Below are 25,409 nucleotides of genomic sequence, written 5' to 3'. Positions count from 1 at the left end.
TTTGTACTTTTGTACTTTTGTCCATTTTTGTATAATTATTCTAATTTTTTTTTTTATAATTGAGTGTGTTTGGTTGGTAATAGACTAGCAATAAATTATTTGAAATAATTACTGTGATGGGATATATATAAAATAAAAAATGATTGAGAAGATAAAGAGATATATTCAAAAAATATGTTTATGACGCATGCAAGTAATACCTATCTAGGTACAATTAATGTTTGATATATAATACTAATATTTTTATTATTATATTCGTGATGACATTTACGTATATGTAACAAAATATTTCAAGTATACTAATGTAATTATATATACTATCAAATAACAAATATGCCAAGAGGAAATAACACAACTGATGTGCCCCATGTCCGAGCTGGAAGAGGACCCAAGCTTAACATACACACTTAATTGCTGGTGATGAGCTTTGTCCTTTTGAGCCTTCAAACCTGGTTCCAGGTCTTCATAATTCAAACTTGCCTTCCACTAAAAACGGATTGGAATTTGGAACCCTCATTTCTTCCTTTTTCTCAGCCTCAATAGCACAGCATCCTTTACCATCCTCATCACCATTCCTTTTTTTTTTTTTATTACTACCTCCATCTAATCAACCCTTAATCGCTAGCACAGGCAAAAGCAGGTTTTCACTCTTTTAGCTAATATTATTGGCTTCGGCCTTTTCCTTAAAACTGAAAAAATATGCCATCAAATTCACCGTTGAGTGGGGTGTACGTAGACCTTAGGCTCTTTTTTTTTTTTTTTTTCTTTTTTGGTTGATAAATTTTGCAAAACACTTGCTTCACTGTTTCAAGTAACTGGTCCAAATACGAACGAAAGATGGGAGGGTGCATCTACAAACAGTGCATGGAATACCGGGTGCATCATAAGCGCAAATATTCTGAGCATAGAATTTAGTTCATGTCCCTTTTGACTAGCTCCAATTTAATTTTAATCGTTAACTATTGTAATATTCTAATCATTTTCTTAAATTTGCCTGAAATCAAAGATTATGAGAACCAAATTTGCTTTCCTCGAAACATTAGAGATCAAATATTGCAAACAAAACAACATTTTTCTCCCCATATGGTAAAATATTAATTAGATAACCTCGAGAAACACAGCTGTCCGTGACCACTCTAGTCCAGAGAGTGCTTGGTTTGCAAGCGTACGATCTCACTTGACATAAACATACATGACGTCATGTAGTATAAGATTAAGAGCGAGGAACAGCAAAATAGGCCTAAATTATTCGCTACAAACAAACAGGTAATCAGAGCGAGACAGAATTACCTAAAACTTGGATTTGCTTGAACAAACTCCAGTCTCCAGTATCAAAGATAACAAGCAGCAGTGAGTGAGCTCGCAGGAGGGAGGGGACAGAACGAGTTGTGGCAGGAAATACAAAATGCTCATTGACAGAGGGAAACCCATATTAAATACTAATAAGCCAAAGATAGGGAGCGAAGAACACAACACACTTCCATCATTTTAGTAGGGTCTTCACGATGGACTTAACATTAAGCTTCTTCAAATCCGTGTAAGATTGCCCGCAACCCACAAACATGACGGGTGATCCAGAAATGTAGACCATTGAAAGTGCAGCTCCGACCTACACCATGTTACAGCAAATAAATCCAAACATGAAGAGCCACAAAGACAATCTGAAGTACATCAACAAAAAGTATTAAATATTAAAACCTCGAGCTCTCTACTTAAAACCGATAGCAGAAGTATGTACCTTATCGTCAATAGTATCAAACTTGGTGAGCAAAATCCCATCAATCAGTCGGGGATTTGGAGATGGTGAAAGGTCAGCAAGTTTCTGCAAAGATCAACATGATTAGTCAATATCTAAATGTCTGCACAAATTTCCTCAAAGGTCTTTTATCTGATTATGTGAGGCTCATTTTCAAATAGAAGAAACACACCTGATTAAACTTGGACAATTGATCTACAGCATCATTCCCAACCAATGCCTCACCAACAAACAATATCAGATCAGGATTGTTGACATAGATAAGCTTTGAGAGTGCTCGCATCAGTGGCTCATTATCCTGTAAAGCATGAAACATAGCCATTACTGAAACAGCAGTTTACTATCTAATTTTTTCATTTCTCCACGAGGAAAGGAGCAGTGTCTGAAGAAGACATTTGCTTCTCACGCACAAACTACCTACCCACACCAGACAAGCGCTCAGCCATAAAGAGCACAAAACAGAAGCAACAAAGTCACTGCCATGTTGGTATGGTGTCAGTCTCAACACTTAAAAAAAAAAAAAAAAATTCTTGTGGTGAAATTTAAAACCTTCAAAAATATCTACATGCCCCACTTACATTGCGTCTTTCTTTTGCTCTTATTTTGTGTTCCCGTGACTCCTTCAGTTTAAAAAAGTGTAAAGCTCTCTATGAACAAGCGAGTTATAATCCAGTTCCCTAAAAACCAATAGCCCATATCCTAGAAAAGAAAAACTATTATACATACTTGCTCCTTTTCAAATCATAAGTCCTGTTCAAGGATCTGATGACACTGAAACAACTTCTCTTATTATGACAAACAATGGAAAAGGTCTACCGAATAATGATAAAAACACAAACTTGCCATAATAGTTACAGAACCATCTGCTATTGTTGCGATGAGAATTTTATAGATATGTGAGGCAAATTCCCATTCCCACTTCCCTCCACTTATATTTCACCAAAGTTTGTCAAAACACACAGAGGAGTATATATGTGCTAATCTTCCACAGTATTTTTGGACATAATTCTGTACTACTACGAGAACATCATCTCATTAAACCAAAGCACAAAAACAAGGATGTCATCCAGTTCACATCCTATTCACAAACGTATGGAATTCAGACAACTGCAAAAGATAAAAGTCACAAATTCAGAGGAAGCTACTCATAGTAAACACACATATTCGAATACTTTTCCTTTCAAAAATTTCCTTATTATCTAAATTGTGTTCTTCAAGAGGAAGAAATGAAAATAATAGATAATGTCAGTTTGATTCGGGGCTTTAACATTTGATCATGTAATAAAGCTTTACCTGCATCCGACCAGCAGTATCAACAAGAACCACATCCGAACCATTTCGAGTGGCCTCTTGTACTGCTTCCTTAGCCACAATTGCAGGATCTTTCTCATACCCCTTTTCAAATATTGGGATCTGATAACAAAGTTAAACACAAATCAGTTACCATTCTAAAACTTCAATCAGATCTCAGATAACAACAGTTCAAATTTGACAATAGAAATGAGAAGGGCCAAAAGTAGCCCCTACGACATACCTGGAGTCTACGGGCATGAGTTCGGAGTTGCTCAACTGCTCCTGAACGGAAGGTGTCACATGCTGCCATCATTACACTGACCTTATGCTGCAGAAGCCAGTAAGCAACCTGTAAAAAAAAGGTAAAAAGCCAGGTAAGATACACAGGCCAACACAGCCAAAAACTATCTACAGCAGAGTATCCATAAAATTCACCTTAGCAAGATTGGTTGACTTCCCCACTCCATTGACTCCGACAAAAACAACCACATAAGGTTTGCCTTGGTCCTTGGCAGCATGAACATCCCTCATAATGTCAATGGAGCGTCTAGGAGTCAAAATACGAACAAGAGCCTCTTCCATTGCAGCCTATTTCAACAATTGTAATCAATGCTATTACTTTTTATGGCCACGATAAATAGTAAAAACAAAATTAAGGGCCCTGGGGGCATCAACAAGTAACTCATTCTCTCTTCTCTCCCCAAATGATCTGTCTGTTAATTTACCCAGTTTATGTTTCAGGGGGTATTGACCTAGCATCTAATTGCACAATGGGGATAAGTTGAGAATACCTGCACAGTTGAGGAAATTCTTGTAAAAGACGCAAGCTTTTTACCCTCAAGACTTGCCGCAACTGATTCACACAACTTTTCAGCTATTTCCTCAGCCTGTAAAGAAACCAGTAACAAGCACATTCAGCGATATATACCAGAGCAGGATTAAGCTGAATAAAACATCACTTTGAAGAAAGATTAAACACACTAACGGAAAAGATAAGTAGGAAAAATAATGGAAAGAGAGAAATATATGCATACCACATTCTTGGTCATTAGCCTATCCTTGAGAGCCTTCAAAGCAGGTTCCAGGTCGGCCTTATCCAGACTTGCCTTCCCAGCAATGCTGAGTTCAAAAGAATAAAAAAATCAATTTGGATATCCTAACAGCTGATTAAATTAACAAAATGGAAATTCCAACAAATTTACAATGATGGCATCCTCCAGATGAATAAGCTTCACAAATAATTTTACCACATCGACTTCTCTACTTCCTATGTTGTGTTTTTTCTTTCTTATGTTCCTCTACTAAAGTCCTCCATACTTCAATTGACTATTACAAATGCAAAGCTAGCTTGTAGAGAAGCACAAGCATCAGGAATAGTATTTAAGGCACAGAAAATGATTAAACAGGAGGCAGAAATTACCTATTGAACATGGTTGAGAACCATCCTTTCTTCTTTGTCTCGATCTTCGCATTCTTTCCCAACTCCTCCTCTTCATCACTATCACTATCACTATCACTACTAATAATCTCCTCTCTGTCCATCATACTCTCACCATGCTCCACTGCCACAACAGGAACATTATCAGTCCCATTCTCACTTACTGGATCAGTAAAATCCAACTTTGACACTGGAGGTGAGTCATTCCAGACTCGTGGTTTTTTCTTTAGTTCCTCCTTGGGAGCCTTACTAACAGCGGCAGTGTTAGTTTTCTTTCCACCTTTACCTCCACGCATCTTCTGGAGCTTGTCCTTATCAAAAGCCCCAGTATTGGAACTCCTATTTTCCTTACCATTAACACCACTCGCTACAGTAACTTCCCCATTTGAAACATGTTCACCATTGGTGTGCCCATTTTCATACACATAACTTTTTGTTTTATTGCCATCCTTGTCACCATTTCCATCATCACCGCTCTTTTTTTGATTTCCTCCATCCACACCACCCTTTTGTCCAAGACCTTGCTTCTTACCCAAATTAGCATTAATAGCCTTCACAGGTTGCTTTGATTTTTTCATTTTCTCAGCAAGATCCTCTGCCTCCTTCTTAAGCTGCTGAAACGTATCATCAAAATCATTGTACACCATTCTTGTTGGTTCATAAATTTTCGAGAACTCATCCTTGACCATTTCAAGTAAATCATCCACATAGAGGAGATGGAGAATACGCTGATACACAGCAACGAACACAAGCCCGAGTTCATTATGGAACGACCATTTAAGTGTGTATGCAGCACCAGGTGCATCATAACTGTATGATGCAGAACCCGAGCGCTCCTCCAATAGGCAAGACCTAATCAGGGTCTCAATTGGCGAGCCCCTGAGAGCATTTCCGAGCTCCCTACATGTCCAGAGGATCAATCCCCCTCTAGTAAATATCAGCAATTGTTCCAACATGTTTCGATTCTATAATCCTCCTACTCCTGCAAAAAAAGATTAAAAATAAAATGAGGATCTGCTATGCTCTAATGAATAAGCATCTACGAAGAATCGAACCTAAGAACTCATGATCATAAAAGGACATGGAATTAAGGCAAGCACCGATCTCAATTTTGAAATATCAAGTCTTTCCGGCCAAAATTCCCAAGTAAAGTAACAAAAATTCAATTGAGTTACGAGGCAAAAATATCCATCAAACAAATGATAAAAAATATATATCTCTCTATTCGATTATTATGTTGCCCCCAATATTAACTACGCGAAAACGATCAAAGATTAGCAAAAATTGCAAATTCAAGGTGCCATAATTTTGTAGGGATAATAACGGAGGATATCTCCGATGCACTCAATTCGTGATCTGGGTCGGGTATCCGGGTAATCATGGGTTGGATCAAGCCTTAATCAAATTAAATTGCACAACAAATCACTAACATTTGAAAACCCTATAATTCAAATGGAAACCGGCTAATTTACGGACCATACCTAGATCAGGAATTTAAGATTAAGCTGGAAGGAAAAAGGAAAGGAAAGGAAAGGAAAGGGAAAAGAAAAAGAAAAAAGTACCTGATTTTGCTGTGAATCTCGCTAGGGGCTTTGGAACTAAAAAGAGAAGAGGGAAAGGATATGGGAAAAAGGACAAGAAGATGCAGACAATATATGAGCAGTGCGTTTTGAAACCAACTGCTTGCGGTGGGCTGCCGGGTGGATTCGTTCTGACCCGCGAAAGACGAAACGTGGCGATTGACGAGTCCCATTTGTTTTTATTACGGTTACTGTTGCGTTAAGTTCTTGCGGTGAAAACTGAGAGGCAAAGCAAAGGTAAGAAAGTTTTCTTTGTGTTTGGACAATAAATTATTTACGCAAAATTATCTACTCGAATTATTAACACATTTTTCAATCACTTTTTTTATTATCTCGCATGTATTACATTAAAAAAGTGTTATATATATTTTTTAAAATTATCTCAAATAATCTCCTGTCCAAATACAATATTTTTCGTCTCGTTGACATATAATGTTGGACTTTTTTCCTCTATTGAACAATAAAATAAATTGTTAAAATAGGTCATGAAGATTGAGATTCCGAAAAATTAGAGATTTTAAATACAAATTTGCACTTCACTTCTTAAATTCCTCCTCTACTAAAAAATAAAATAATTATGGACTGATGTGACAATTACTCATTAAATTTTCTATAGTATATATAGTACGTTGTCTTTTTAGACTGTGAAAGATCAAGCAGTTTTTGTTCCTTCAGGCTTCAACCATCCCTCCCCAGTCCCGAAAAAATCAAATAGTTTGTATTAGTATATTGCAGTAAAATAAGAGTAACAAAATTAAGAAAATCACATTCAAAATTGTCTTATTACTCTTAGAAAAATTCTAGATTAAGCGACATATGATTTAAACGACAAAAATAAACTAATGGATAACCCACCTTTTTAATTTAATTTTAGGAATTCTCATACTTGCGTCTAACGTTTGATTTACAGCCGTGTTTTTTTAAAGGTAGACTCGATTGACACTTTTTCACTCTCTTGTATTACTACTTAAGACTTGTATTATTGGGAGGAATTCTTATTGTTAGACTCGATTGAGACTTTCTCACTTTCTTGTAGTACTACTTGTATTGTTGGGAGGATGAAAATGACATTCACTGTGACATAATAAACCACTAAATTGGCAACTCCTAGCTCCATTAACTTTTTTCTGTTTTTCTACTGCTACAAACAAGAAATTTGAAACAAAAAAATTAGTTTATTAGAAAGGTCTGACTAACAAAACCATTGTGCTCCATTCTTCTAAATTTTGTTGTAGTATAGGCTTCAAAATTTTCACTGTAGAAAGTTTAGCTAGACTCATCCAAAATTATATGCAACTTCCAAGCCAGTTAAGATAAAGCCGTTACACTGACAATATATATGTAACCTCTCCTCTTCAAGAATATATAAAAGTTGGTAAGATGGTCTTAACTTTTAAGACAAATACTTGCTATCCAAAATAGTAAGGGAATTTGAGAAATTGCAATGGACAGCAACAGATAATCTCTCTTGGAGGAGTGCTTGTGATCCACTCTTTTCACCTCTGAAATCAGAATTCTCTTCATGGTCTTTACCAAGAACACTCCCATGCAGAAGCTCTCCCACAAGGTAATTGCACAAAAAAGATGATCCCAAATGATCCTAGAAATGATAACTACAGATGCTGCTGTAAAAATGTATCCACCATAAGCAACCAAGTCGAGCAATGGAATATCTCCCCCACCTCCTAGAGAATGCAATGCGGCACCGAGCAGTAGAACTTGCAATATCCAACAGAGTAATGCAGTTGTAAAATGCACTCCCAAAGCTTCAGGGCTAAACCTACAGTTTAAACAAGGGTTCGTCTTAATATCAAAACTCAAAATTTAATGTCACTGCAATTTTTTTTGTTAAAAAGTAATGAATTTATCCGCCAAATCAAATGCCATCACAAATTGACTTGAGAGGTATAGTCTTGTCATATGTTTGATGAGGCATCAAAACTTTGGTCTGACGATATATATCATTTTTGTACTAATATCTCTTTCTTTGCAAAGCAAAATAGTGCTAGTCTAATTGTTGGGGTGGAAAGCTGACTATGACTCACTTCCCATTGATGCCCAAAAAGAAGCCAGCAAGAACCATGCAAGTGCCAAATGCCATCATGGGGATGTATAGATCAGGCGCATTAATATCACAATATGGAGGTTTGTACAAAATTTCACCTCCTCCAACCATCTCAGTTGCTCTTATCCAATGTCCCTGTATTCACAATGCAAGGTGGCCAAACAATTAAATTCATCATGCAAGCACTTTGGAAGTATAAATGAATCAAGAAAACATCCCAAGTCATTTTGTTTCAAGGAAGGAGAAAGGAATAATCTCACCTCACTGATATATGAACATATTTTTTCTACATACCTTGTGCAGAAAAGGAAAGAGAATCATCTTGATTTTATTCTTCACGTAGTCATCGTTCACTTCAAAATAGTATTGGGGATTTGAGAGGTGTCTGCTGACAAAATTGCTTTGAAGAAATGATGAACTTGACCCAAAGATTTTCTCGCCATACGCACCAAATTCATGTTTCACTAGATTGTTTCCTGCTTCAACGAAGACATTTCCAATTGGATTTATGTGCTCGGAGGTCAAGTGTCCAAGCAATATGGTATTGGTATTACTACTGGAACTTGATTTTCCATACATTGCTAGAACAAAAAAAATATGCAAGCAGTCTGCTCAAGAATCTAAGCCAACAACAGCTAGCTCCAAAATCTCTACTTCTCAGGTTTCTTTTCTTCCCAAGTTCTTTCTTTTTTTTTGTTTTTTCGATCTTTTATTTGGACATGATAATGTGGATGGGTACGAAACTCAAGGACACTGGTATATCCAGGTTCTGAGAATTCTGAATCTTGACCCACTGGAAATGAAATAAATATTAAATTCGTTGATTGATTATGTTGCATGTGTGGATGATCGATGAGGCTACGCTTCTGGCTATATGGACTGCGCACAGGTGTAGCGTGACCATTCTATAGTCCATACCAATTTACTTTTGGAAGATTTCTTGATTAATTGAGATCTTAATAAGCACTAAAAGTACAAAACAAAGATTGTATCTATAGAAAGTTAATACTTTTAAGAACCAGCAAATGGAGATGAAAATGGGATTTCAAGAAATTGTACAGAAAATTTATCATTCTGCCTTAAAGAGAGACTAATTGATAACGAGTCCATATGACATGTCGAGCATGTTACGATCCAGTATAGAAGTTTCCATGACGCTTGTGCGAGAACCCACTAGGCCAACTCTGTGTATCATTGATTAGGATCTGTCGATCCTGGTTCAAATGGATACTAGAGGGTTATCTTTTTCTGGATTTCTTTTTAATGGGTCCGTATACTTAAATATGTATTTTGGGTTTTAAATTTTTACAAAGGTAAAATTAATTAAAAAAAATGTATAAATGCAAGGAATGGAGGGTAGTAATTATTAGTGTGTGTGTATATATGGTAGGTTATATAGAATTGAAGTATGCTAACGAGTGCTCCATTGAACACGGTTAGAAAATCATTTTTTTTAATCTCTCATATTACCGATAGATTGAAGATTTGTAGTTTTTTTTATTTAATCTTTCAAACCCTCTTCATGCTCTTGTCATCCCCAACTGTTAGGTACAATGGCAAAAACTCTAGCAACCCTACCCTAGCCATCGGGACCGACCCGACCCCAATGGTTGGAATTGTAATTAAAATCCATTTTCGTTTTGGCAAAGCTTTTCCTTCTAAATTCTTAACAAGTTCTCTTGGCTATTAGCAAACCAAGAAAGATAACAGCCAAAATCTGATTTGAGCTCTATGGCTTCTCCTCAGTGGTCAGGGGTTTGATTTCTATCTCTATCAGATTTGTAAATATTATCGCAATTTGACAGGACGGCAGGTAGGTGGAGCTCAGGAGGAGCAGTAGGAGGCGTTCCTCCTTATAATAGAATAGGATATCCTTTCGCTTAAAACTACTCCTTGTAATAGAATAGGATTTAAAAAATAATAATAAAAATAGAGATATTTTCCTTTGACATATGTTACGCTGTAAACTGTGGCTCCTTCGCTACGATTATTGCAATTACTAACCCATTGATGGTTTCCTCTAGAATTCATAAACCAAGAAGAGAACCCGGGGTTGAACCTGGGATTCCATGCCAACTTTGGCCGAGAAATCATCCATTGCTACAGCGGATGTCCTTAATATTTATGTTGTGAATACATATATTTATATTAATTTGTGTGGTATAGCATTAAATTAAATAAAGGGAGAGAATGGTAGCCTTATGCATCTTTGTCATTACAAAACTTGCTTAATGTATAAATTCGCACATGTATAGAAAAAACTTATTTTACGGTATTAATTATTAACAACTGCGACTTAACAAATTCCCATTACCTTTTTTTTATCCCGTTATGCTTTATAACTCTAATGTTGGAATTTAATTCTATATCTATTTATACTTTTAACCTATAGAATTTTTTGTGTAAGTTATACGCTTATGCTAACCTCCTCTCTAATTTTTGTAAAAGCTAGGAATGTTCTCTTTCAATTTCAAAGTAACATAGACCTTTTTATCAACCAATGCATTCCATCCAAGCAGCTTTTTAAAGAGTTTTCAGTTTACAATTTTACCCCCTACCTTTCTTGTTCATCTTCTTCATGTCTAGCAAAAGAAAATTATTCAATATAGAATTTTAATTCTTCCCAAAAGGAAGGAAAGTAGAAAAAGAAAGCTTTATTCATGTAGTTTGAGGCCCTTCAATATTTGGGATTTCATTTTAGGTTTTGTATTTACACCTATTAAACTAAAGAGATATGCATCCATATCCGTTCCTATAATGGATTCGAATAAAACGAAGTGTTTTCAACCATACATGTATCAAATCCTCTTAATCCAAGGTGTATCTCAACCCATATAAACATGAATATTAGATTATAGAATTAAGACATCAATTTCGTGACAAATGTAATGCATAAAAAAGCATTGTGAATTTATTTTTTTTCAATGTCAAATCTTAACTACAAAGGGGAAGGAGGAAAGGCTAGGGTTTCAAAATCAAATTAGGGACTTCCAATTACTGGTCTAATCTCCCTATCAGTTAAATCGGTATTAAAAATTTGAATTTACTCTTCACAATACAACCACTTAATCTAAAAATAAAAGATAAAATCGATGGAGGGCCAATTTAAATGACTATATATACAATTAGTGTCATTAATTTTTTTTTAAACCATAAGTTTTTAAGAAAAGAAAAACTAATGCCAGCCTCTCTTCTTAATTTCTTTTGAAATAATTACTTATTACTTTTAATAGCATTTGGGGACATTGAAGTGAATTTATGATAAAACTAGGTAATATTCTTCACTTGATTAGGAGTATGGCAAGTTTTTTATGTTGTCTAACAAACAGGAGAGGTGGTTCGGTCAAGGAGACCTTGATCTAGTTATTAAAATGGTTAAAGTAAAGACCCTAGAACTTTGAAATTCTAATTTCTTAGTTCAAAGCCCTCTTTCTAAAAAGAGTAGTCCTTGTTATGATATGACGCTTGTGCGAGAGCCCACTAGGCCAACTCTGTGTATCATTGATTAGGATCTTTAGATCCTGGTTCAAATGGATAGAGGGTGGGTTATCTTTTCTGGATTTCTTTTTAATTGGTCTGTATACTTAAATATGTATTATAGGTGTTAAATTTTTACAAAGGTAAAATTAATTTAAAAAAATGTATAAATGCAAGGAATGGAGGGTAGTAATTATTAGTGTGTGTATATATGGTAGGTTGGATAGAATTGAAGTATGCTAACGAATGCTCCATTGAACATGGTTAGAAAATCATTTTTTTTAATCTCTCATATTACCGATAGATTGAAGATTTGTAATTTTTTTTTAATCTTTCAAACCCTCTTCATGCTCTTGTCATTCCCAACTGTTAGGTACGGTGCAAAAAACTCTAGCAACCCTCCCCTAGGGATGGCAATGGGGATGGGTGACCACGGGCACCGGTCCCACGGGGGGTTAATGGGGAGGGTGTTGGGGCGGGGGGAAAAGCTTAGAAACGGGGCAGGGGGCGGGGGAGTGTACCCCCGCCCCACCACCCGCTTTTCTCCCCCGCCCCGCCACCCGCTTTAAAAAAATAAATAAATATAATTTAATTAGTTACAAACTTATGATAATGATATTATTAGTTATATGTATTATATAATGTCTATTAGTATATATAATATAATTGATATTATTAATTATACTAATAATTATATATGTGTACTAATACAAATTATTAATTGGTTATACTAAATTTACTAATACATTTATACTAAATCCCTAATTACACTTAATACAATAATATTTTTTTCTTAAAAAAAGCACAAGTACAATAATGAATTAGTGATTGTATTTGTGCCAAAAGTGAAAACTTGACTACTTTAGTTATATTTATTTCATCATATTGGATTGTATTCAAATATTTTTTGTTTGATTGTTTTTATAAGTTTCAATTGTAAAATTATAATTAATAATAATTTGATGATGTGTTAATATTTTAGTACTTGATTATTTGCTAAATTTTAACCATATTAAAATTATATAACAAATTTTTATTAGCCCCACGGGGGCACCCTCAGGGGAAGCGGGGCGGGGGATGGGGCGGGGGCGGGGGGAGTTTGTAGGCAGCATCCCCCGCCCCGTTGCCATCCCTACCCTCCCCTAGCCATTGGGACCGAGTCGACCCCAATGGTTGGAATTGTAATTAAAATCCATTTTCGTTTTGGCAATGCCTTTCCTTCTAAATTCTTAACAAGTTCTCTTGGCTATTAGCAAATCAAGAAAGATAACAGCCAAAATCTGATTTGAGCTCTATGGCTTCTCCTCAGTGGTCAGGCTTTGATTTCTATTTCTATCAGGTTTGTAAATATTATTGCAATTTGACAAGACAGCAGGTCGGTGGAGCTCAGGATCAGGTGGAGGCGTTCCTCCTTATAATAGAATAGGATATCCTTTCGCTTAAAACTCCTCCTTGTAATAGAATAGGATTTAAAAACCCATTGATGGTTTCCTCTAATCTTCTAGAATTCATAAACATGTGAAATTAACCAAGAAGAGAACCCGGGGTTGAACCTGGGATTCCATGCCAACTTTGGCCGAGAAATCATCCATTGCTACAGCGGATGTCCTTAATATTTATGTTGTGAATACATATATTTATATTAATTTGTGTGGTATAGCATTAAATTAAATAAAGGGAGAGAATGGTAGCCTTATGCATCTTTGTCATTACAAAACTTGCTTAATGTATAAATTCGCACATGTATAGAAAAAACTTATTTTACGGTATTAATTATTAACAACTGCGACTTAACAAATTCCCATTACCTTTTTTTTATCCCGTTATGCTTTATAACTCTAATGTTGGAATTTAATTCTATATCTATTTATACTTTTAACCTATAGAATTTTTTGTGTAAGTTATACGCTTATGCTAACCTCCTCTCTAATTTTTGTAAAAGCTAGGAATGTTCTCTTTCAATTTCAAAGTAACATAGACCTTTTTATCAACCAATGCATTCCATCCAAGCAGCTTTTTAAAGAGTTTTCAGTTTACAATTTTACCCCCTACCTTTCTTGTTCATCTTCTTCATGTCTAGCAAAAGAAAATTATTCAATATAGAATTTTAATTCTTCCCAAAAGGAAGGAAAGTAGAAAAAGAAAGCTTTATTCATGTAGTTTGAGGCCCTTCAATATTTGGGATTTCATTTTAGGTTTTGTATTTACACCTATTAAACTAAAGAGATATGCATCCATATCCGTTCCTATAATGGATTCGAATAAAACGAAGTGTTTTCAACCATACATGTATCAAATCCTCTTAATCCAAGGTGTATCTCAACCCATATAAACATGAATATTAGATTATAGAATTAAGACATCAATTTCGTGACAAATGTAATGCATAAAAAAGCATTGTGAATTTATTTTTTTTCAATGTCAAATCTTAACTACAAAGGGGAAGGAGGAAAGGCTAGGGTTTCAAAATCAAATTAGGGACTTCCAATTACTGGTCTAATCTCCCTATCAGTTAAATCGGTATTAAAAATTTGAATTTACTCTTCACAATACAACCACTTAATCTAAAAATAAAAGATAAAATCGATGGAGGGCCAATTTAAATGACTATATATACAATTAGTGTCATTAATTTTTTTTTAAACCATAAGTTTTTAAGAAAAGAAAAACTAATGCCAGCCTCTCTTCTTAATTTCTTTTGAAATAATTACTTATTACTTTTAATAGCATTTGGGGACATTGAAGTGAATTTATGATAAAACTAGGTAATATTCTTCACTTGATTAGGAGTATGGCAAGTTTTTTATGTTGTCTAACAAACAGGAGAGGTGGTTCGGTCAAGGAGACCTTGATCTAGTTATTAAAATGGTTAAAGTAAAGACCCTAGAACTTTGAAATTCTAATTTCTTAGTTCAAAGCCCTCTTTCTAAAAAGAGTAGTCCTCGTTATTCTAAAATCGAGAGTGGAGGCCTTTAACCTCTGCAATAACCAATTACCCAACTTTTTATGAATTGTTGGGCGAACTCTTCGTACATACCTGGAACGCGAAGTCCATTTGACTAGGAAGCTAATTTTGAAAGACTATGAGCCCTAATGGAAAACTCAGAAATTCAAGAAAGTTTTGGTGGCAAAGTCAACCTCGTGCTATAAATATGCAGCGCAACAGCAAAGCAAGCTTGGAAACTGTCCACCCAAGAAAACACACAAAAGTGATCAGCCTTTCGGACCTTCGGTATTGCTAAACAAACCAGAAAGCCGAATAGCTTTTAGGCCATCAAATTACACCACCATTTGAAGCTACACTATTTATTCTATCATGCAACAGAATCGAGTATCCTTTTCAGAACTTCAAGATGTTCAAACTTCAAAGATTCAGGGTAAAGACTACCTAGTACGAATATGTAATGTGATACCATTTAAAGAACCAAAAAAAAAAAGGGAAATTTTTACCATACAGTATTTTAAAGCTAAGGAACTTGGACTCATTCCACATTTCTTGAGATACGAGCAAAATGACATTAAGAATATCAAACTACCCAACTGTGCGCAGCATTGAAGAGAAGTCACTGCTAACTTTATCAACATGCCAGCCGGGGCACAGAAAGGTATTTACTTATTGGCTAAAAGATTATACTACTTGGATCCTATCTTGTACAAAGTATTCTCATTGCAAACTACTAAAAAAGTAACTTGGAATTATAAGCTGGTCAAATTCGCCGGTGCCGTAGCAGCTGGGAAATTAACGTGCCTCTATATCTCTGGGATCGTCCAATGATTCTTCTACAATTGAATATGCAGTATACGCTGTAGAGATCAACTGATCAAGGGGCACATGCATGCCATCTATTAGACTAAGCATTTTTTAGAGTATATCCACTCCACTCGATCTTATGCCGTCAATGAATAAGGTTCTATTAGTTGTTACGCGTTTGATATATACCCGCCATCCATATTTTGCTTTTGCAGAATTTGTTTTTAATTTTTTGGAGCACTTGAATGGGAGTTTCTAATAAATGTGGATTTGATATGATCGAAGGCTTCAAATCTGCTCCGTTAATGTTTCTTTAGGTTAAAAACCATGTATATCATGTTAAATACTTGAAGGAAAATGCTAGATGTGCAGCACATTTATGACGAGTGTCATGGTATTATTTCTACACTAATATTTAAAAAAGTCTTTTTCTAGTCCTAAAATAAGTATAAAAAGGGGGGGGTTAATGGTAAAATTCTAACATTATTACCTATCTCTGAATTGCGTATATTTTTCTAATATTATAGGCAAGACAACCCTAATCCCACCTCTTATTCGGTATCTTTTGAGTACATAATACGGTAGCCCTTTAAAATATTTGAAGGACATTATAAATTATTGTCAAATCTTGGTGTGATTCTGATAGACTTGAAATTAATGAACCATAATATTCGCTGAATGTTAACAATAACAACTTTAACTCCTAAGGAACTCTCTTCTCGAACTTCTCTCTACTTCTTCTCCTTTCTTTAATAAGAGAAAATCATTCAAAAAGTCACCAACATTTTATCAAATTCATTATTTTATCTTTCGCTTTAAAAATGTTAATTTACGTCACTTAAAAATTCAAATTAATACAATTTAGTCATAACTTAAGTTTTCAATCACTTATTAATATGAAATCACTATGTGTCTCACATGAGTCATTTTTTATGTACCAAAAAGTCAGATCTCATTTTTTTTAGAAACAAATGAATATGAATTGGGTCAAATTCCACATTTTTAGGAAAAAATGAATACGGTCCAGGTCAAATTCTACTTTTTTAGGGGTAAAAATGAATAAAGATTGCACTACTTGTTTAATAACAAATGAGATCTAACTTTTTTGCCCCTAAAAGAATAACCATATATGGATCATGCAATAGATTCAAGGTAAATAATGGTCAAAAACTTATGCTGGAACCAAGATTTACCGATTTGATACTATTCTCAAAGTGAAGGACAAAAAATTTCATTTGATGAAATGTAAAGGACGTTTCAAAAGATTTTTCCTTCTAATAAAATCTCTTCTAAGTTTTCTTAGTGAGTTTTTTGTTTCTCCTAGGGATTCCAATGAGAATTTTCTGTTTTTCTAAGCATTCCTATGTATTTTTTTGGATCTTAGATCTATCTCGACAGATCTCATTATCATTATTAGAACTTAAAACTGTTGATTAATAAATCTAGCGATTATTAGAACTTAAAATTGTTGATTAATAAATCTAGCGTTTGCAACATATACAGAAGGGAGATGCAGCAATTTATTTTTTTTATTTTTTAAATATAAGTGGGAGGTCTCGAACCCGAAACTTCACATTTATACTTCCTCTACTGTATTATATCTAACCCGTCCCTCCTTCCAAACTGCAGCAATTTATCTGTTAGAAGATAACTTTGAAATTTCTTATATTTTTTAGATCTGCTCATAATTTTTTGGATCTATTGTATTTGTTAAATTACAGATATGTAATTTGTAATACACATTGGCAATAGATCAAATTGTGCTGGACGATTTTCAATAATTTGTTAATGACATTTGCTTTTTATATAAAAAAAAATTGCTGCCCCCCGCGGGTAGTCCGATTGGTTCCGTAACTTGGTAGTTACCAGCAAATCTCATGATCGATCACTGTGTGCTATTTCACTCTGTACCCTTAGGGCAAGATTCTACACGATTTTAGGGGATTAGTTTGGCTGAAAGGTTGGAATACCCTTAAATGAAAAAATAAAATAAAATTGCCGAATGCTCATCAGAAGTGCGATTTGTTTTAGTAGTCGGTATAAAGTAAATTATTATTAGTAGAAGGGCTTCTCTAGACTCTAATCCTTACTATCAAGGTAAATTTAATGTACAAGGAAGCGTGGGCATCCCGCACGATAGGTTAGTATCACGTCTGGAAAAAAGCACCAAATACAAACCGCTCCACCCAAAACCTACCAGTTCCAGGTTGACTTATTGTGACAAATATCAACAATGTCATGGTCAATCTTATGCTTTTTTTTTTTTTTTTATTGGGTTGAAGGAGGACAATCTTATGCTACTTGCAACAAGAAAGAATTGATAAAAACATCTATCAATGCGGATTTATACAGCAACCGCTTCATTCATCAGTGTTGAATCAAGTATTATAAACATATGGGTAGAGGTCAAAAGTGTGTGTAGTTTTTGAACATCATTCCCTATACCATCCTTGGATCTAATAATGAACATGGGATCTTATCATCTTAAAAAGCCAAAAGAGAAGTTTCCAGGACCATTCCATTGAAGTTTTCTTTTCAAAGCAATAAATTGTGATGCTCATGCTGTGTGGAAGCATACGTATCGCGATCGAATCACATAAAAGAATGGATAAATCAGGAAACAAAATCTCGGAAATCTTGCCCAGATTCCAACTATTCCATTGGCATTTCGTAGTTTCTTTTTCCTTTGCATATTTTTGATACACCAAAAATGGAAGAAGGAAGACAAGACTCAACAAGGACAACTGAACACAGTGGAATACTTAGCAACGACTCAAGCATCTGAACTTGACATGTTATCATAGCTTAGAAGGCCAAGATTGCAATACTAAATTTTGAAGGGCTTGATTAGGGCATTTGCACATTCTTGAGGCTTTGTTAAAATTGACACAAGAAATATATGAATGGAAACTTAAATTAATGTCAGAGTTCTTGAAGGATCCCATTTATTCTTTCAGCTTTATCGCAATAACAGCAGAATACCAAAGTTAATTTCCAGTTTTGATGGGAAACGAAATGATTCACCTGTGCCTCACAAATATAAACAATGTAGACTTCAAATTTCAAAATGTTGCAGCCTGCTTGCTCAAATTACTTAGATTTAAATTACAAATTATGGATGTATTGATGGCCTTCCTTCCACTTGGTTGCCAAATCCATTGTCAAAGCATGCAAGTTTCTAATGAATTGGTAGGGATCAGATGTTGCAGCAGCTTGGAAAAGCTATCCGGCCTACTAGCTCTTAGCAAATACAAATGAAACTATATCAAATACATTGCCAAAAACAGAACCAAGTATTGATAAGTAGCCATCCGCAGATACTTAAAAATTTGAAGCAGCCCTTATGTTTTGCACACAATTTGGAAGAAAAAGGTCAAGCTAAAGAACCCAAATTATCCATAATGCAGCTTTAATAAGACATGGACAAGTATGATAACTGGAGTTTTAGAATCTTGCACGGTCCAAATTGCATCAGAGTGACATTATTATTATTGTTTTTTTATGGAATAACAAAACGGTCTTTCCTTGCATATTCTATATTACTTGATTAGTTTAGAGTCTACTAATTTTATTCTATATTACTCAATTTTATTCTACTATAGAATGAAATAATTGAAACCCAAATCAAAACTAATATAGTGAGTAAAATCTAACATTTTTATTTCATTCAAAGATTCTTCAATCCTTCATCAAACAATAGATGTATATATATTATTAATTTTGATACCCATTCTTGTCCCTAGTATCCATTTACCGAACACCTCCTAAATAAACCTCCACACATCCATTTCTTGATGTTTTTAACCTTCCCTCCTCAATCAATTGGACCACATTCACCTCACCTCACCCTCCCATCCCCTTGCGTTGAAACTTTTAGTTGGCACAAATTAAGTTAAGTGTAGGTAGAATTCCAATCTAGGCTCATTCTGCTCATCTAGGACCAGCTCATCTCTCTTTCTCTCTCTCCCACACAACAGTGAGAGGGAGATGCAAGGAAGGAGGGCCACAACTCTGAGCTGTCTGCAGAAGAAGTAATGTAGCTACATTAAGGATCTATACAACCCCTAGCAACCTATTTTTTTTTCTGCTCATCATCAGTAGTTTCTTCACTCAAACATATCTATATATTTTCAATAAATGACTAAATTCTTCCCCTATAATTGGTGGACATGAAACTTTCCTTATAAATATAAATATAAGGATTTAGAGGTAGCGGTGGTCACAGTGGAGGGTGCAATGGCAGCCCAGATGACTCTAATGCTACTGAGCTTTTTGAGTTTTCTAGTATCAATTTATGGTACAATGGCTCTGAAAAATGAGCAACAAGAAATGGATCGCATCTTAGAACTTCCGGGGCAGCCACCAGTTTCGTTTTCTCAGTTTTCAGGTTATGTTCCAGTGAATGAAGACCATGGGAGGGCTCTTTTCTATTGGTTGACAGAAGCTACTTCCAGTCCTGAGAAGAAGCCCCTCGTTCTCTGGCTCAATGGAGGTCAGTTCATTCTCACTTTTTTCAACCCCAAAAGAAACCCTGCAAGAAAAGGAAACACTAAGGCAATTAGGAATTAGATCCATCTTTTGTGCATTACATTGATCTGTAACGTTCTTATTACTGAAAGTGAAAAAAGCAAAATGTGTTTTCTGAACTTCAAAATCATGGGAAAAATTGCAAAGTCTATAAACTCAAATGAATTAGGTCCCGTGCATTCTGGCATGGAATTTGGATTTTGGGACGTTAATTAAACAGTTCTCACATGCATGCATAAACATTTAGCTTGGACTTCTTTTTTTTTTTTTTTTGACATGTCTCCTAGGAAAAATGCTTTTTATCTTAATGATAAAAGTTTTCCCTCAAAATGGAAACCACCAAAAAAGAAAAAGAAAATAATACTTGGAGGGAAGCATAATTCCTTTCTAAAATTGTGTTTTGGAGTCAAAACCAAAAGTATGGATATTAGTAGAAGTGATAAAGAAAGCCAAACAAATTAAATACAATGCAAAGAGAGGGAGACAATAATAGTAGATGGGAGCAAGTAAACTAATTTTGAAAGACTAATAATTTAGTAATGATTAGATTGGCCAGTAGGTCATTTATTTGGATTTGGTTTGTCTCTTGGCCATGCCATTCTTTCCAAAGCCTTAAGAAGCTCATACGTAATATCCCAAAACTCGAAGAAGAATTAATAATTGTCCTAGCCCCACTCTTGTTCTTAACTCCTAGTCAATTTCTCGACTACAAGAACCCCACCAACACCAACCACAACTCCCTTCTTCCCTCTTCCCCAGCACCAAAAAACACCAAAATAAAAAAATAAAGCCCACTGAATTTTCTTCCATAAGCTAGCAGTTAATGTCTGGGCTCAAATTACAATTCAAACGTTAATGCAAAACCTAGTTTCCAATGAAGTAAAAAATACATTACTGTTGATAGTACCAAAAAGGGGAGAACCCTTTTGGGTGCTCGTGATTTCTCTGTGTCTCCTTCTCTTTTAGGTGTTTATTCCTTCTATTTCTGAAACTTTTTCTTTGTTTGGATTTGCTCAGAAAGCTCAAAAGTTCTGTATGTGGCCTCAGTTTTTTCGTGTCTATCTTTTTGTTAATACATCAACGATAAGGAAACAAAATCGAAAACCACCTCACCAAAAAGTTGAACAACTTTCCCTGTAGCTGTACCATAGCTTTCATCTACAAGCAAGTGGCAACCAAGCTGTCCTGTTCCCAACCAATAAAGGATCCTAAGGGTCAAAAAAAGAAATCTTGGTCCATCCAGTTTATGGAGCCACGCGCGAAGCGCACTTGCTTACTTGCTTAGATCTAAGTTTTGTAAATAAATTCCCATGACAATTTACAAGTTTTGTAAAAAATGACTCTTAAAATTTTGTATTTTTTTTGGTTAGCCTGAAAATTAAGATAGAGTACGTACATGGTCTGTTAGAAATGCAAAAAAACATTCAAAAAGCTCACTGTTTATGTTCATTCTTGCAAGCACGCCTGTTCAGAAGCTAACAAGGTTAAAAATATGACAGCGATGATGACGGTCAGGACATGTCTGAGATATTCTGAACAAAAGATGGAACGACAGGAGTTACTGTCATTGTTATACGTAGTAAACAATGAAATTTAACTTTAGGGAAAAGGTTAGAAGTTAGAACTAGAAGTAGAATATTGCAACTAGTATCTATCACTGTCTTGTGTGTTTAATAAGTGAAGTTGACTGATCAGGAGCAAAAACGATGGAAAATATTAATGATTATGTTCAATGGGTAGGTGAGTTACTGCAGATTATTATGAAGATGGAATTGAATGTGCTTCCCATAAGGATGCATTGATGTTATGATATCATGTGTTCATTTCTTCCAAGAAACTGCTTATTCATCCAATTCACGCAAATGACCATATGTTTTAACTTGCTGAAAGGTTATGCTATGAAAGTATAATAGATGCATGAAAAATCTTATCCATTTCTGAAAAGATGTAACGTTTAACCATGATCTTTGCATTTATCTGTGTAAGACTAAGACATAATTTTTTTTTTGTACTGTTGATAGATGCCTTATGCCTGTTCTTGCATATGATTTGTGTACCAAAACTTGTGTCCGGAATAGTGGAATGGGCATGGTCAAACCTGGTAACCCGAAAATCTTAGACCATGAACTCAAAGTCAACTCTTGACTTTAAAAAAAAAAAGGACTGGATTTTGAAAACTTATGTGTTAGCTGCACTTCTGCACCCCTACTTAATTATTTGCATCCATGGATAGTATATAAAATAACAACCAACTTTTCTTGCTTTAACCTGAGAAATGCATTGACATTTCAGGACCGGGATGTTCATCTGTGGCTTATGGGGCATCAGAGGAAATAGGGCCATTTCGAATTAGCAAAACTGCTTCATCTCTCTACCTGAACAAACATTCGTGGAATAGAGGTGACCATAGACAGCGTTGACCTAGCTATGTAAACTTGAATAAGCACAATTTATTTATTGATATTCTTGTTGTTTATGCAATTTTAGAGGCAAATATTCTCTTCTTGGAATCACCTGCTGGTGTTGGTTTCTCATATACCAACACAAGTTCTGATCTCAAGGACTCGGGAGATAAAAGGACAGGTATGCACCAATTTGTTTTTTTTTTTTCTCTTTTTTAAGTTAATTTGATTCTAGTATATTGCCCCTCCTCAAATAGAGTAAAAATTTTTGTCAGTCCAATTTGCAAATTGCTTGCTTAGAATTCTCCAAACTTTGTCTCAGCTCAGGATGCTCTAATTTTCCTTCTACGATGGATGTCAAGATTTCCTCAGTACAAAGATAGAGACTTTTACCTCTCTGGCGAGAGTTATGCAGGTACATAATGCATGGAAACACTCAAAGGATTTTCTCTGCTTCTTGTTTTCTTTTTCTTTTTTTTTAAGCTCTTACAACTTCTTCTTTTTTTTTTATCTTTTCTTCTTAAATAAAGCAGATGGTAACTAGATAACATTTTTTCACCTAATTGATATGTCTTTTGCTCACTTAGGCCATTATGTACCCCAGTTGGCTTTGAAAATAGCTGAATACAACAAAGGAGCTTCCCATCCAATCATCAATCTTAAAGGAATCATGGTGAGTCATTTCTTTTGCCTAATCAAAACTAGGCTTGATCATGATTAATTGTTGTTCCAAATCAATTGGAAATTTTAGGGTTTTATATACCTTCTCCATGCAGGTTGGAAATGCTGTGACCGATAACTACTATGACAACCTTGGAACAGTTTCATATTGGTGGAGCCATTCCATCATATCTGACAGAACTTACAAATCCATCCTCAAATCATGTAACTTCTCATCAGAAAAGTCTTCTCAGAAGTGTGATGATGCAGTAAATTATGCCATGAATCATGAATTCGGCAACATTGATCAGTACAGTATTTATGCGCCTGCTTGTAAGGCCTCGACCGCGAATAATACCGTGAAATTACTCAGGCTCAAGAACAGCCTTATACATAGAAAAATTTCGGGATACGATCCGTGTACTGAGAACTATGCAGAGAAATACTACAATCGACCAGATGTTCAGAAAGCCATGCATGCAAATTCTACAGCAATTCCATACAAATGGACTGCTTGCAGGTAAAAACATTCCATCTTTGAGTACAGCCTTGCTCCTTAGTATCAAATGGATCCAAATATGAATTGTTTTGCTAATCTCTCTCTCTCTCTCTCTCTCTCTCTCTCAAGGATGACACCGAATCCATTGAAATGTTGGTTGCTAGTGGTAGCCTACATTCCTCTGACTTTTTCATTTATTTGTGGGGGCAGTGATGTACTAATAAGGAACTGGAAGGACACTGAATTTTCAATCCTGCCCACCTACAAGAAGTTGATAGCTGCTGGCCTAAGAATTTGGGTGTTCAGGTACGAGTCTGCAAAATTTACTGGTCAAAAGTTTTGAAAACTTTTAGAGCTTTTCTTATTAGGTATGGAACCATCCAGTGTCATATTTATTGAGACGGTCAGTAATGCTAGGCATTAATCTACTGTCTCAATAAATTGTCATAATGCAGTAGGAATGGAACTGGGGTCACTATTCCAACCTCAATAATTCGGACATTATGACCACTTGATTTTACTGAATTATTTGAAGGCAACTTAGGCAAGTTTTTTTTTTTTTTTTTCTTGTCTAGGATAAAAATGTGTGAAGTCTATCTTCATCATCTTTTCCTCGTCCTAGTGTAATTATTTATTTCTGCAGCCTTTGATTCTTGAATGAAGAAAACCAAGCAAAACATGCCACCAATAATACTGCAAAATTTATCTTGACTGCCATTTTCTCAATGCAGTGGTGACACGGACTCAGTGGTGCCTGTCACAGCCACAAGATTCTCCTTGAACCATCTGAATCTCAAAATCAAAACTAAATGGTATCCTTGGTACCTGGGTGGTCAGGTAGGATTTTACAATTCATGCAGACTTACACATGTACTCAATGTTTCCACACAACATTGATTGATAATTTTTGCACCCAAAACATTAACAGTGTACATCTTGAAATTTGCAACTAATGCCTTTGAGAAAATTTTCTCTACAGGTAGGAGGCTGGACAGAGGTATATAGAGGACTAACCTTTGCCACAATTAGAGGAGCTGGCCACGAAATCCCTTTGCTTCAGCCCCAGAGAGCATTAGTTCTTTTCCAATCATTCTTGGCAGGCAAAGCTTTGCCAAGATCTTGAACCTTTTGCTCATATACACCGCAAAGGCTCGAATATATAGTTATAAATAGCTCGGAGAAGTTCAGATGCTCAAGCAATTTGGTCCTGATAAATTATATGTCCACATGGAAGGTTGTGGGAGAATCAACTAAAATAGGAATCATTCGTTTCACTATGTACCAAATTAAATGGCTATATTTGTTTATCATAGTTGAGAAATTTGATTCTGTCTCGAAAAAGAAAACCTTTTCTCTACTACACGAAAATTAATTGTACTACATGAAGAATATGCCACCACGATAAGGGATGGCACTGGGAATGGGTGCTTGCTCCGCGAAGGGAGGAATGGAGTGGGGATGGGGTGTTCCCTCGTTCCGCCCCTTGCCTATATTTTAATATAGTATAATATGTATGTATAATAGAAAATAAATACTATCTTATTATTGTATAAATATATTGTATGAAATAAGTAACATGTTATGTTTTTATGATAAAATGATTGTACTTTTTTTATAAAACTTAAAAGAATGATTAATAAAACTATTATTAGATCTATATAAATTGAAAAAAATAAAGTAAATAAAAAAAAAATAATAAGAAGAATTTAGTGGGACGCGGACGGGACGGCTAACCGCGGCGGTGTGAGGTAGGAGTGGGGGCGGAGAGGCAACTGTATAAGGAGGTCGAGCTGAAGGAACCACTACAAACAGTTTCCATTCATGTCACTTCCTCCTCCCTATGTTGTTGAAAGGGAATTTCTTTTTAGAGGGTTTTTTAGAGTTAGCCAACTTCAGCCCATGTTTGAGTTTTCTCACTACACCCAAATATTTTGGGCTAGGCTGGCTTTTGCAGGGTATTC

At 35.3% G+C, this 25,409-nt stretch overlaps 3 protein-coding genes across 3 annotated transcripts; 1 reads left to right on the top strand and 2 right to left on the bottom strand.

Annotated features, from left to right (window-relative positions):
* Nucleotides 1-1,084: 1,084 nt before the first annotated feature.
* Nucleotides 1,085-6,144, bottom strand: LOC113773428 (signal recognition particle receptor subunit alpha). Its single transcript, XM_027318077.1, has 10 exons — nt 6,050-6,144; nt 4,470-5,469; nt 4,084-4,168; nt 3,841-3,936; nt 3,485-3,637; nt 3,291-3,398; nt 3,050-3,169; nt 1,929-2,054; nt 1,739-1,822; nt 1,085-1,609 (listed from the first exon to the last, which is right to left on the bottom strand). Exons 2-10 carry the CDS (start codon nt 5,441-5,443, stop codon nt 1,484-1,486), a joined length of 1,872 nt encoding a protein of 623 aa, XP_027173878.1. The 5' UTR covers nt 5,444-5,469; nt 6,050-6,144; the 3' UTR covers nt 1,085-1,483.
* A 1,309-nt stretch (nt 6,145-7,453) lies between these two features.
* On the bottom strand, nt 7,454-8,711 carry LOC113773663 (protein YIF1B-like). The gene is made up of 3 exons (XM_027318293.1): nt 8,427-8,711; nt 8,113-8,267; nt 7,454-7,847 (listed from the first exon to the last, which is right to left on the bottom strand). Exons 1-3 carry the CDS (start codon nt 8,709-8,711, stop codon nt 7,454-7,456), a joined length of 834 nt encoding a protein of 277 aa, XP_027174094.1.
* A 10,601-nt stretch (nt 8,712-19,312) lies between these two features.
* LOC113775459 (serine carboxypeptidase 24) lies at nt 19,313-24,780 on the top strand. Its single transcript, XM_027320348.1, has 9 exons — nt 19,313-19,852; nt 22,180-22,287; nt 22,375-22,470; nt 22,612-22,704; nt 22,877-22,962; nt 23,066-23,469; nt 23,659-23,754; nt 24,180-24,285; nt 24,428-24,780. The coding sequence occupies exons 1-9, from the start codon at nt 19,597-19,599 to the stop codon at nt 24,569-24,571; spliced, it is 1,389 nt and encodes a 462-aa protein (XP_027176149.1). The 5' UTR covers nt 19,313-19,596; the 3' UTR covers nt 24,572-24,780.
* Nucleotides 24,781-25,409: the final 629 nt, after the last annotated feature.

This window comes from Coffea eugenioides, chromosome 6 (genome assembly GCF_003713205.1).
Source record: "Coffea eugenioides isolate CCC68of chromosome 6, Ceug_1.0, whole genome shotgun sequence".
In the NCBI taxonomy this organism is placed as follows: Eukaryota; Viridiplantae; Streptophyta; class Magnoliopsida; order Gentianales; family Rubiaceae; genus Coffea; species Coffea eugenioides.
This window is presented reverse-complemented; position numbering and strand designations above follow the sequence as displayed.

Excerpts from the sequence above, each read along its gene's own strand:
- LOC113773663 (XM_027318293.1), bottom strand. The coding sequence starts at position 8,711 with ATGTATGGAAAATCAAGTTCCAGTAGTAATACCAATACCATATTGCTT. Across the intron at positions 8,268-8,426 it reads TCTTTCCTTTTCTGCACAAG|GGACATTGGATAAGAGCAAC; the intron begins GTATGTAGAAAA and ends TTGTGAATACAG. Across the intron at positions 7,848-8,112 it reads TTTTTGGGCATCAATGGGAA|GTTTAGCCCTGAAGCTTTGG; the intron begins GTGAGTCATAGT and ends TTTAAACTGTAG.
- LOC113773428 (XM_027318077.1), bottom strand. The coding sequence starts at position 5,443 with ATGTTGGAACAATTGCTGATATTTACTAGAGGGGGATTGATCCTCTGG. Across the intron at positions 3,399-3,484 it reads AGTCAACCAATCTTGCTAAG|GTTGCTTACTGGCTTCTGCA; the intron begins GTGAATTTTATG and ends TTTTTTTTACAG. Across the intron at positions 3,170-3,290 it reads CTCATGCCCGTAGACTCCAG|ATCCCAATATTTGAAAAGGG; the intron begins GTATGTCGTAGG and ends CTTTGTTATCAG.
- LOC113775459 (XM_027320348.1), top strand. The coding sequence starts at position 19,597 with ATGGCAGCCCAGATGACTCTAATGCTACTGAGCTTTTTGAGTTTTCTA. Across the intron at positions 22,288-22,374 it reads CAAACATTCGTGGAATAGAG|AGGCAAATATTCTCTTCTTG; the intron begins GTGACCATAGAC and ends ATGCAATTTTAG. Across the intron at positions 22,471-22,611 it reads CTCGGGAGATAAAAGGACAG|CTCAGGATGCTCTAATTTTC; the intron begins GTATGCACCAAT and ends ACTTTGTCTCAG.